The sequence below is a fragment of the Platichthys flesus genome, chromosome 11 (assembly GCF_949316205.1).
Source record: "Platichthys flesus chromosome 11, fPlaFle2.1, whole genome shotgun sequence".
NCBI classification, from domain to species: Eukaryota; Metazoa; Chordata; class Actinopteri; order Pleuronectiformes; family Pleuronectidae; genus Platichthys; species Platichthys flesus.
The window spans coordinates 8,796,450-8,809,999 of record NC_084955.1 but is presented as its reverse complement, the minus strand read 5'-3'; the positions used below and the strand labels follow the sequence as shown (position 1 = coordinate 8,809,999).

The window sequence follows — 13,550 nt, the reverse complement described above, 5'->3', positions numbered from 1 at the left end:
AAACTTCTTGTCCATTACTTTTCTATCAATTGAGTCATCAGCTGGTTGGCTTCAAACAGTGAGAGTCGTGCTCATCCCACCAGTTTCCCCTCATCTCCATTTCACCACTCATAGAAAGAAATCAGAGAACAGTGAACAAAGAGAGGCCTGAGTCACACAATGCACAGTGTCAGACACGCATGCTATTAATCAGTAGCTCACATGACAACACTGAATATGCTCTAGTTCCAGGCATCATATCAGAGATTTCTCCATTCCCAGCTCATTTAGTATGATGTTGATTTATTTCTGTCTCTGTTCTGTCGTGTACGTTGTTGCAGTCAGACGGTGGACCTCCTGATGCAGGAGTCTGGCTGCAGACTGGAGCACCCCTCTGCCACCAGGTTTCGCAATCATGTCATGGAAGGAGAGTGGGACAAGGTGAAACCCAGCTCGGCCATCTGCAATGCATATCCATATTGTTTGGAGTCTAGTTAACAGTCATCTGTAATCTGTATCTAATATCAATTTAGTTGTGTGTAAAAGATTGTTCCTTTTTAGCTCTTTCTGTCAACCTAACTTAATTAAGCCTCCCTCTCATACCTTGACCCTTTCTTTATGCAGGCGGAGAGTGACCTAAATGAGCTGAAGGGAATGATGCATTCTCCCAGTGCTATAGTGGTAAGTGACCAGTCTAGCAGTCCTCAAACACTGGAAGACCCTTTTGTCTCTGAAGCTGTGTCGTCAGTCTACTTGTTACGTTGCACAGCAGCCATGATCACAGATCTCTCAATTTGGGGACCAATTAATTGGAAGCAGCAGAAGGTGGCACTGATCAATTCAAAGACTTGTGTCAGTACCACAGATTAATACATTTAACCCTTTAGCAGTTTCACATAACAACCAGTGAAATGAGTACAACTAAAACCTTTAGTTTTGCTAGTGGCAATGCAGGAAATCTGACTGCATCTGATAGACATCATTCATTATTCCCCGTAAAGTTTGTTTCGATCTAGGAGGCATACGACGACATAACTTGACTTAAATCCTAACCTGACCTGTGAGTTCTTTATACCTGTAGGGAGAGAATACTATACTGAAACATGCCAATATTACTGTTAAATTGACTTATAAGGCATCCTGAGATCAATGATCTGCTTCAGTGCTTTCAGTTTGTTCATTGTCAACACACTGTTTGAGATGAGAATAGCAGGATAGATGCACAAAACACATTATGAGCCTCAATCAGAACTGAGGGAGTCTTCACTTGTTAGGAGTCCAAAATGAAATGCTGGCGCCGTTAAACTTCAGAAGCATATCAAAGGAAATGGTTTTCAAAAGGATGTTGTCCATATGTACATTCCCCCCCTTGGCAAATTATCCAAGTGGTCCCAACACTGAACCCTGGGGAACACCATGTGCAAGTGGTGCTGATCAAAACTGTACATTTTTTCTCATTACAAATTTTCTACTGTCAAATAGGTATGATGTGGACCAGAGGAGTGCAGAGCCATTGACCCCAATACTTATACTTGTATTTATACAAGACAGGTGCCCCAATAGTATTGAATTGGAGATGTTATCAAAATCTCCACTGAGGTTGAGAAGGATGAGGATGGTGAGGAGGTCTCTATCTGCAGTCAGGATGAGATAATTCGTCATTTTCTGGTCTATGTTTTGGTCAGAAACCGGACTGAAAGGTGCTATGCAGACTGGCCTGCAGCTGACCTGCCACGGTCTGTTCAAGATTTAAGTTTAAGCAGTTTCTTGCCCATGGATAATAGTGTGTGTCTCTCTCTCCGAGGTTAATACTAGAGGTTAAATCATTCTTATGAGTTTAGATGATTCAGATGAATTAGTTGGTAAGCAGCCAGTCTAGTCTTCTTTGCCCATTTTAAATGTGACTATGCAGGTTTTCAGGCTGAGCCAAGGAGCCTGGTGCACAAAGTAACTTATCATTATAGTGATCTACCATCTCAGCAGTAGGGAAAGAGGTGGATGATTAAGTTTAATAGAGGTGTTGATTGGTCCGTCAAATTCGGAGTATAATGTTTTTTAACATTGTGGAAGAATATAGAGCATTTGTAAATTTAACATTAGTTTTTAACAGTGACATGAAAAAAGCACTGAGGTTATGTGGTGATAACTCCAGCCCAGCAAACTAAAAGGTGGCCTTTGTAAGAGGTCACAAAATTGGAATTATCCAAGGCAGCGATAAAAATCTTAAGTTTGTGTGTCTGTGGGTTTCAGTTGAATATTTAGATCACCAGTCAGAGTGACATCAGGGGACATAGCACAGAGATCAGCAAGGATGGATGTCAGTTCAGCAATAATAATGGGAGTACGAACGATGGTCACAATGAGGGAAGGGGTAGGACCAATTAATATACAGTCAGTATGTCTAAAGATGATGGTTCTGTCACTGGGACCAATGTGACCGTGAGATGTTATGTGTATCTTGGACATCGGGGATTGTCCCGATGAAAAAGAGTAAACTGATCGGGAGCAGGTGGATTTCCTCAGCTGTTTCTCAGTCATGTTAGGACATGTATGATGGTCGAGAGCAGGATAATCCAGAACAGCAGCTTGACAATCCACATGATGGAACTCGGACAACATTGAGTCTGAATGACTATGGCTGTGAGGCACTCCACATGGCAGGCTTTCCAATTCCTGTGGTCCATTAGCAACACGGGAAGTTCCTCAGAGGCTGCGAGTTGGTCAAAACCCCTGACCATGTGACAGTTCATTCATAATCATGTTCCAAATGAATCACTCAATTCATTAATATGTGTTTGTTACAAAGTATTTTTGAACTTTCTATCTTGATGTAGTATAAATGTTGCAGAACCCACAGCCTGCAGACATGTTGATGACTAAAGCCCTTTTGTGTTATTTTTGGCCTTGTCCTAACCCTGTCCTTCTTTACAGCGGATGAAGTTCCTGCTGCTGCAGCAGAAGTACCTGGAGTATCTGGAGGATGGAAAGGTCTTGGAGGCCCTGCAGGTCCTCAGAGCTGAGCTCACTCCTCTCAAGTACAACACGGAGCGTATCCACGTCCTGAGCGGGTAAATACACCAGCCGACATGGGAACCGTAGTCAATCAAAGCAGAGTTGTGATTTACACAATTTCCTTAAACTTACAGTGTCAAAAGCTTTTTCCATGTTGCAGTAGAACATGTATGTAATCCCCCGCAGGTATAGTAGTATTAATAGCAGTGATAAAAACATGCACTTTGATTGACAGGGCCCTTGTGACTGTAAGGAAATAATTGTCATTGAATTACCATTTAATTAACTGTCAGCTGTTTTTAATTATCCCTAAAGTATATTTAAAAAATAAAAAAAAATATTTTTAAGTGCCATGTCAGAAAGAAAAGTATTCAGATTTGAAACAGACCCGTCAGATCAGAATTGCACGTTCACCTTATACTGTGATTTTTTAATTCAACAAACAGGGAGCTGAAATAGCTTCTGCAAGCTTATTTTTGATGCAGTGGTTCTGAAGGAGGAGTCTTTACAGAGTACACACAGATCACCCGATGAAGTGAATCATCTGTGTAAACTCAGTTTGAAATAGGCCATATGTGTGTCTGACAGAAGCTGAGAACCTGTTTTGTGTTTTTGAAGGTACCTGATGTGCAGTCACGCAGAGGACCTGCGAGTCAAAGCAGAGTGGGAAGGCAAAGGCACGGCGTCTCGAACAAAGCTGCTGGATCGCCTCCAGAGTGAGTGCAGGCTGACTTCTTTATAACATTAACACCCCCCTAGTGTTGTCATCGCCATATACTTTATTCTATTTATGCAGGAGTGGTTCATTCTCATGCATAGTAAGCGATGACAACTGTGCTTTAATTAACTCTGACATCCTGCAGCTGCCTATTACATGACACTTGTTGGTTCAGATAGGATTCAATTGGATTATATGCGCACGTTGTGATAAAAAGAATATCACATCGCTCAATATAAGCAGTTTGCAAGAAAATTAATTTTCAGTAGAGTAGTTATTCAACATTGTTCCCTTGTAATACTGACACTATTATATATAACATTCAGTTAGCAAGGCCCTTCTCCCTGGGGGCTCAGTTTGGCCAAGTGTCGAGCTCTAGGAAGAGTCGTTCCAAACTTATTACATTTGACATTGTCCGATTGATGTCTATGTTTTTACGAATTGTCAACTGTGATAGACTCATATAGACAACAGTCGGATTCCAACCAAGGTTTAGAAACATCTTAGAGAAATAATCGAAAGCCCCAAAATGTGAGAAAAAGGAAAGAGATTACTTTCTAAATTGCACTGTACAAAAGATATAGCCGCATGTTAACCTATGTGCAACCTGTAGAAGTATAATACCAACTTCAGTGCTAAAGTAACTAAATATTACACTGTACAGCGGAAGTTTATATATTCTAAATACGTGTGTGTTCTGTGTGTGATTGCATTCGCGCAGCCTATCTGCCTCCCTCAGTGATGCTGCCCCCCCGCCGCCTGCAGACCCTGCTGAAGCAGGCCGTTGAGCTGCAGAGGGAGCGCTGCCTTTATCACAACACCAAGCTGGACAGTGGACTCGACTCTGTGTCCCTGCTCCTGGACCACGCCTGTAGCCGGTAAGGAGCCACGTGCTCTGTCCCACCACAGGAGCCAAGGGTCTCCTTCTCTGGTGTCTCTTGGGGAAAAAATGAAGATACAATCAGGGATCGATTGAAATAAATATGAGAACAGAAATGAAAATAAGGCACTTATTTTTAACATCTAAACCAGAATGCGTTTGTCGTGGGGTTTTTTTTATTCACCCCTCAATTATTACCCAGTCGGGAGCTGGGAATACAGCTGACTGATGGCACCATCCGATCATTTTGTAGCCGTGCAAACATGGTGACTGAAAAAACTGTTGTCTTTGTGTCAGTTTGCATTACATCAAATAGTGGAACCTCACAGTAAGTGCTTTGCACATCTGAACAGTGTTTTGTGTGATGTAGTGTAACAGTGGATCAAACAAATGAAGTGAGATTCTGAACTGGATCAGGTCATAACACAAATCGGCAGCTATCCTCAGATCAGATCTAATCCCTGCATAATTCAGACCGGATAAGTCTTGTAGGTTGCCTCAATCAGGACTCCTTGACAAAGTCCCAAATATATACAGAAACAGTTCATATGCACATAAATGCACCACATATTTGTGTTAATGCAAATAAACATTACACTTCAACATTGTTTAATACTGACGAACATGATTTTGACAAGTGCTGAGAAGCTTCAAATTGTTAAAAACAAAAACAAATTATAGTATGCAGAATGACATCTGCCTGAAGTTTGTTTGTGTCTGTGTGTGTGTGTGTTCCTAATCTTTAGGAAACAGTTCCCCTGCTACACCCAGCAGATTCTTACTGAACACTGCAACGAAGTCTGGTTCTGCAAATTCTCCAACGACGGCACAAAACTGGCAACCGGGTCCAAAGACACCACAGTCATCGTGTGGCAAGTTGACATGGTAATCATTCATTTTCATCAGTTCCACTTTGCTGCAGGAACAAATCACTCAAAAGATCTGTGTGAGAACTGATATAACTGGATTAATGAGCGGTCTGTCTGTTGGTCAACAGGAAACCCTGCAGCTGAAATTGTTAAAGACCCTGGAAGGTCATGCGTATGGTGTGTCATACCTGGCATGGAGCCCTGATGATACCTATCTGATAGCCTGTGGTCCTGATGACTGCTCCGAGCTGTGGCTGTGGAATGTGCAGGTACAGTATCTCTTACACAGTTGCAAAGTGGACAGGCATGTCAGCCGCTGACTGCAGTGCAGAGAAAGTCGCACAAAGCGGAAACCATGTACTGAGAAGAATGCCATTTTGGAAGCTATACATTTGATCAATGTAATTCAGACTACTGGAGACTCATAAGGGCTTTGGCTGAATTTCAGATGTCATAAACCGAAGAGGACCCATCACTTCCGCTATAGTTGCATTCACTGCCAGTGTAAACAGCAGGAGGGATTTCTTCGACCCACATTGTTCCATATTTTACTGTATTTGTACACTATTGTATCAATACAGACACAAACCTATACTTTATATCATAATAGAGGGATGTATCACTCACTTTGTAGCTCTACGCCTCATTTCAATCAGTGTGATAAAAATTTTGCCACCACTGGGTTTAAAACATTTATTTTATGTCATTTGACCCCATCCAATTGCCATTGTTATGACTGTATAGTGTGTTTTGTTGGTACACATGACTATGGTCCTGAGTCAGTAAAGAAAGAGAAAAGAAAGAGCTGACACTGAAACAAGCTGCTGCTGCTGCTGCTGCTACTAGGAACCGGATTGACGATAATGTGTTGTTTTAAACCTATAAACTATAATGGGTGGCTTTGTATCTACTTATGAGTCATATCACATTGCATATAAAACGTAGAGCGGCAATAATCAGACAATGAATTAGTGAAGCTTTAAACAAGCCCAGCTCAGTGTCTTACCAGGGCAGAGTGGCTGCTCTAGTCACCTTTTTGTAAAAGGCACCTGGACCCTGTGGACGCTGACACACTGTAGTCCCACCCCAATGAATCTTTCCGAAACCTGTTCAAACCTAAAGGTCGAACAATGTTGTAGAGAGTGTTAATCCTTTTCAGTGATGTTCTTCCCTCCTCTCTGCTCCGCTGTGTAGACGGGGGAGTTGCGGACAAAGATGAGTCAGTCTCACGAAGATAGCCTGACTAGTGTGGCCTGGAATCCAGATGGCAAGCGCTTCGTCACCGGCGGTCAGAGAGGCCAGTTCTACCAGTGTGTGAGTATCTTCACAGCACACGGTTCCCTGTCAGCGCCCACAAGCACTGAGCATTACACACAATGTATTTAAATCACTGTCATCGATTCTTAAGACATATTTAATAGAGGTGCACCAGCCAGTGGCCTACTAGTCCAGCTCATAGTTTACTTGATACTGATACTGTAATTACATACACTTAAAACATCTTATGCAGTTGTCCTGGCTCTGCTGAAATCCTAATTGGTCGTTAGCAAAAGCACTTTCAACGTGTAATTAAAATGACATTAGGTTTTTGAGCTGAAACCAACTGGGCTGGTATGTAAAGGATAAATATAAAAAGGGTCTGGTGTCATCCTCATGTGGAGTATCAGGACACTACAGGTGTCTTATGTGTATATATACACTATGTGTATATGCAGCTCAGAGTTGCCCACAATCATTCAGGGCTCTACAACTACAGAATTTTAGACTGAGGGGTTCAGTACACAAAAAGATAAAACTGCCCTCAGATCAGTTCTGGAAGGATCTTAAATTACACTGCAGCCCCGAGCTTTTGATGGTGTTCCTGAATTCACCTCATGTTCTCCTGACCCTCAGGACTTGGATGGAAACCTGCTGGACTCATGGGAGGGAGTTCGGGTGCAGTGCCTGTGGTGTCTGAATGACGGCCGGACCGTACTTGCATCCGACACCCACCAACGCATCCGAGGATACAACTTTGAAGACCTGACAGACAGAAACATGTACGTCACTTCCTGACTGGGCTGAGTAACCTCACCCACTTTTCCTGCTGCTTTTGTAGATGCCTGCACAAAATGTTACTAGGTCATTTTTATTTAACATAGGAAATTGATTCCTTTATGTTTCCTAAATGGTTCACATGACAATGGATACATGTGTGTTTGTGTGTGTGTGTGTGTGTTCAATATTGTATCCTCTATGTGACGCAGTGGGCCTCTCTTTAAAGCAGTATTTACTGTGTCTGTGGATCATGTTGTTCGTTGTCTCATTCCAGAGTGCAGGAGGACCATCCCATCATGTCTTTCACTGTTTCCAAAAATGGAAGGTTAGCGCTGCTCAATGTTGCCACCCAGGTGAGCAGCTTGTCACTTTCTCACTTTTCACACCTCTACTCTTTCATTTGAATTACGACAGTAGCAGTTCCGCGAAGTGTTGATTTTGAAATGTGTCCCAGTAAAATGTGTTCATTTCTAGGGAGTGCACCTATGGGACTTGCAGGACCGGGTGCTGGTGAGGAAATACCAAGGGGTCACCCAGGGCTTCTACACCATCCACTCCTGCCTGGGAGGTCACAATGAAGACTTCATCGCCAGTGGTAGTGAAGGTAACACAAACTTTTTAGCAGAAAGCAAAAATAAGAATGTGATTGTTGTTTGTTCTGATGTTTATACACCCAACGGTACTTAATAACAACATCCCCCCCCCCCCCTCTGGTGACTTTCAAACACTTTTGTAGCAGCTAACAGTCTCTCTGATGATAAACAGTAAGGCTCTCGTGCAGTGGATTTTAAGGTCTGCTTTGGATCATTATCTTGTTGTAGGAACCTTTGTCATTTTCACTTTCCTGTTCGACTGCAGAACATTTGCCTCCAGAATCTGTGATAAAATCTCTTCATCCAGCAGAAACCTCTCCTATATATATATATATATATATATATATTCCCACTCCTAACGCTGAACAGTTTGCGAAGTCCTCTGCTCCCTTTACTTTCCAAGTACACCTGCCTAAAAAGTCCTAACAACCCAATTAAGTCCCGATAAGTGAAAGAATGAATTGAAACATTTTCTTCACACACATACAGAGAGTGGTATTATGGGTAACCCTTGATCACTAGACATCCTTAGTCCCAACAAAATGCAAATGTGAAAAAACTAAACAAGTTGTACTGTACAGTATAAAGCACCAGGTTCACATGCACCCTGGTCCAATCTGACACATGATTGTAAATAGGTTGTCATTTGTAAAATTTGTGTGGAGTTGCCCTTTAAATTTGGTAGAAGCTGATGAAGTCTCCTGTCTCCTGTCAGACAACAAAGTTTACATCTGGCACCGGCGTAGTGAGCTGCCCATTGCAGAGCTCACTGGTCACACCCGCACGGTCAACTGTGTGAGCTGGAACCCCGTCCTGCCGGGATTACTGGCGAGCGCATCCGATGATGGAACCGTCCGAATCTGGGGGCCCGCCCCTTTCCTGGATGTCCCGGATGCAGAAGGGCTCAATGGTATGAACGTGTAAACTAGCATGCATGGTTGTCAGGGTCCTAGTGCTGAAGGATGCAGATTGAAAACTGCTTTCTTCAGAGCACACAACACACCCGAGTACACCACCAGAGATTGGAACAAAGCCATCAATGTATAACTGAGTGTAGAAGTTCAACTGAAATTCAAGGGAATAAACATACATCTCACATCAACTGTTGAAGATTTACATCCATTGTTATACATTCAAAAGTAACTGGATAAACTTATATACGAATAAATATAATTCTGTAAGTATGGAGTTCACCAAACTCTCTTAAGATGTTACATCTGGCCTTTCTTGCATCTGCCTTCACGTAGAACTTGATGTTTTTGAGTGTTTTTCGGTTCCGTCTTTGAGAAGTGAAAAGCTGCTCATTTGAGTTTAGGCCAGGTCATGTGACTCGGTCATGTCAGTGCAACAGACACAGATTTCTGTAATTATTCAATCAACTGTCTGGCTCCGATGAAGTTTATAATGGTCCAGTTTTCAATTCTGGACGTTATAAAATGATCAGAACTGGATTAGATGGTGAAAGAACACATCTCTGAAATATGATTCATGGTTCAAGAGTTGGAGGCTTCAAAAAACTATACGTGAATGGTTCGTGGCTCTGTGTGCAGCCATTGAGTTGCTCTGAGTCTCTTTGGACCAACAGCCTACATTCAGTCGAGTGTGTTGTGTTGTGATGAGTGTGTTGTGTTGTGATGAGTGTGTGTGTAATCACAGCAGTGAAGCTCTGAAATGATGTGATATCTGTCTTCTTTTTTTGCCCTGTCAGAATGCAGCAGTATGGACAGCTGATGATCTTCTGGTGCTCTGAACCCAAGGAGCGCTAAGACTCTGTAGACACTTGAATGGATGAAGTGGGGGGGAAGCTTTATGATTGGACAGCTGCCTCCTGGAGGCGGAGCTGTGTGTGCTCCATGTCAGGATGTCACAACTCATCAGCTCTCGGACTCCGTCACATTATTGAGAGCAGATCCGTTCTAGTAATAGCTTGGCTCGAGGACATCCAGAATCTGACCCATCCCCCCTTCCTCCTCCTCCTGTATGGACCCATTCCCTCAGCACCATCCAGGACCACCTGGAGCCACCTGCTCTTATTTATTATCAGCTACATTATTTTATTTATTCTTGAGTAGTGCTTGGCTGTGACGTAGCAGCACCTGGTGGAGGGTGCGTGTCCTTCGTTCTGTCCTCAGTCTGAGCTGCTCACATTAAGAATGTTCAGCTCTTTCCCCCTCCCACCTCCTGAACCTATGAAGAAATTTAACCTGCAGGAACATTTGAAGGCTGAAATAACCACTTGAAGAGAAGGATTTTTTTTAATGCAAAATTCTACGTTACCTTGTCTTTTTTTTTAATGAGGAACACGTTGTTGTTTTCCCTCTGGCTCTCCTGCGTTTAGCCACAGAAAGAATAGTCTTTGACTAGCATGTTACACAGGACTGCACATGATCCAAGGCATCTTCATGTAGTGTCAGTGGACGGCTGCATACAGCTGCTGATGTGTTGAGACCTATAGCGTTAGAAGGATGATCTGTCAACCCTTACCTCTGCATATGGATTATCTGAGTGTGGTCTCCTGTTGCTCTGCGTGGATTTCCTCTTGATTTTTGATTCTGGCTTCACTTCCATTTCTGTTTCACTCATTATATCAATTTATTTGCATTTGGTTTAGTTGTCACTTGTTCCAAGTTTCATTTACCAGACCGTGTTTGTGTTTTTATTTTCTGTATGTGGAGCTATAACATTTAAGAAGACACTCCCTGATTTATTAATGTTACCAGTGGAGCCCCAAACCCCAGTTCAACTGTTTCAGAAGATAAGGCTGGTGTTGTTCTCTGTATTCTATTGACAAATAATTCTGAAAAAATAGACCAGAAGCTACCATGTGTTTCTCAAAACGTTACATCTTCCTCCCTCTGTCTGTGGCTCTCAGCTCCGAAAGCCGACTTGTTTCTCCTGTCGATGTGAACTTTTTTGAAACACCTCAAAAACATCTGCTTGATCGTTACATTCACACAAAGTTTGTTGGGGTCAGAACGATCATTACATTTTCAGAATCCACATGGACTCATCTGCAGGATGGTCTGTGTGACTCAAAATAAACTAGTGTGTGACAGTATGTATGTGGTGATGTAACAGTGTGGCTCACTGATGTGTTTTAACAGTTGTTGGAAAAAACGGAGCTCTGTGGTTCGGAGGAGTAACTATCAGGTCATAGAACACACACGCACACGCACACCAACACACACACTCACACACACACAGATTCAGTGACTTGTGATCTGCACCTGAGATTTTCTTTCAGGATGAAACGACAAAGAAAGCAAGAACATTTGAGCGTTATCCTCCGAGGTCAACACATCACAGTGAGCTGAGAGGACAATATCAGATTCCTGAGTGTTTAATCACACAATCGGTGTCTAACACATTTGTACACAAGTGTAACATAAAATGATTATGTACTTCTACAAAGTGTTTCAGAGAATCGAAAAAAGAAAAAACTTGCTTGATACAATATTCGATGTAATATGTGCTGTATATTTGTATGTTATGGCATGTATTATGAGACTGTGTACAATGGCAGACAGGATGACGTGTTTTTCAGGGTTCCCGCACCTGCTGTTGTTTTTTTTAAGAATCCAGCTGCTCTTCATCAGCAGTATTTTTCATCAGATTTTCTTAAATGTACGACTGTTGTAATATAAAGCACTGACTTCACATTTACACCTGTACACTGACTGACACAGGTGTTTTGACTTTCATAAACCAGAGTGCAGCCACATTCACATTTCACTCTGCTCATGTTCCCAAGATGTCCCCAAAAGACTGGTTTTTCTTCCCAGTCCTGGATGATAACTGCAGGATAGAGTGGGGACTGTGGGGACCCTGTTTATCTGCCCAGGCACCATCACAGCAAGCACCAGCTTCTACTCTTCTAACACAGAACATGCACACACAGTGGCCCTTGACAATAGATGTCACACACACATACACACACTTACATTTGAGTGAATCACAGTTGTGGTGTTCTAGCTTCTGCTTCTGCTACTTTCTTGAGTTTGTTTATTCTTAGTATTTCAGGCGTCTCTTCTTTTCTCTTTTTGCTGCAAGAAGCCAAAGTAGTAACTTTTTGCTTGCAGGCAGTTTCTGCCAGGAACCATTTTACATTTTAAATATGTTATTACAAAAGGTGATTGAACTGTTCTGTATTGTTCTGTAGGAGACATGCTATGTATGAATATTTTAAATAAAGCATTCAGGGTTTTAAAATATGTTTTACTTCATATCCTTTAAAGACACCAAATAAAGACACTAATAGACAAATAATAGGATCTCATGAACTGTATATTATGGAATAGAAAAATAAAACTTAGATCGGAATCTGAGCATGTCTAGGCCCTGAAAAAGCCCCAAAAGGGAAATAGAAATCCTTCAACCATGAGGGTACAAACCCAGAACAACAAGAATCAAGAAAGTACCGTTTTTTTCAAGAAAGCCAAACTACAATGTGCTATAAGTAAGTGCCATTTAAGTGGTATTACATTTTTTGGTTTAAACTAAAGTTATTTTTTTATTCAAGGTATAGTCGTAAGAGATGTGTTTTTAGTTTGCGGTGGAAGATGTATCAACTTTCTGCTGTCCTGATGTCATTGGGGAGCTCACTTCACCATTTAGGAGCCAGGACATCAAACAGTCGTTGAATTGCATTGGATTGATCTCATGAAAATTAAGAAAATCCTGTTCTATTATAGCAAAAATACAAATCTTTTCCTTTTCTCATTGTTTATGTAGGATCATTTCATTCGAGGGTGACTTTTTGTAAATGTCCAAATCGCAAAAAACTGATTTTCACTCATTGTAAATAGCCTTCTGAAGTTCACATTTACTGCATTTATCGCTTCTTTGTGATATAAAACAAATATTTCAGCTAATGCCGCTCTGAGTACACATGCTTTATTACAAAAGAACAATCAAGAATTCTAATTAACTTCAGCTTTGAGTTGTGTATTAGTTGTACAATCTTCATTATAGTCAAGTATGTAAAATCAAAGTGGGATACAATATAGTCCCATTCTGTTTCTTTTATCACTGAAGTCTGTTTCCCATGAAGCCACATCACAACTACCACCTGGTTGCTGCTCGGGTCCGTGCACTCTGTGTGAAGTATGGGATTCCTTACCAGGTGAAACCTCTGTGTCGAGTCTTCGGGGATGTCCACAGGCATATGTCCAATTGACTATAGTGACGCACACGTAATTTAATGCCAGAATGGACATTTAAGGTTGGAACTGTCTTGAGTCGGACAAAGCTCCAAAAGGAGAGATACATGCTTTGTAGCAGAGTGTAGCAACATATAAAACATATAATAAGATTTGTAAATCTTATTATGACCAATTGTTCTACGAAATAAATATTCCTTCAACGCTCTTGGAACATGGAGGAGTGTAAAGGGACTTTTTATTAACTGTTGTTCACGGCCTCATATTTCATTAGGTCACTGAAAAACTCAGGAGACCTCTGGC

At 41.7% G+C, this 13,550-nt stretch overlaps 1 protein-coding gene across 1 annotated transcript; it reads left to right on the top strand.

Moving 5' to 3' along the window:
• Window positions 1–320: 320 nt before the first annotated feature.
• wdr26a (WD repeat domain 26a) lies at window positions 321–11,145 on the top strand (the record flags this gene model as incomplete). Its single annotated transcript, XM_062400197.1, is given in 13 exon segments — window positions 321–420; window positions 604–660; window positions 2,911–3,047; window positions 3,610–3,707; window positions 4,431–4,587; window positions 5,336–5,474; window positions 5,587–5,727; window positions 6,653–6,772; window positions 7,352–7,497; window positions 7,770–7,848; window positions 7,970–8,099; window positions 8,804–8,998; window positions 9,797–11,145. Coding segments are annotated over 13 exon segments (1,522 nt in total), but the record flags the coding sequence as incomplete, so codon positions are not given.
• Window positions 11,146–13,550: the final 2,405 nt, after the last annotated feature.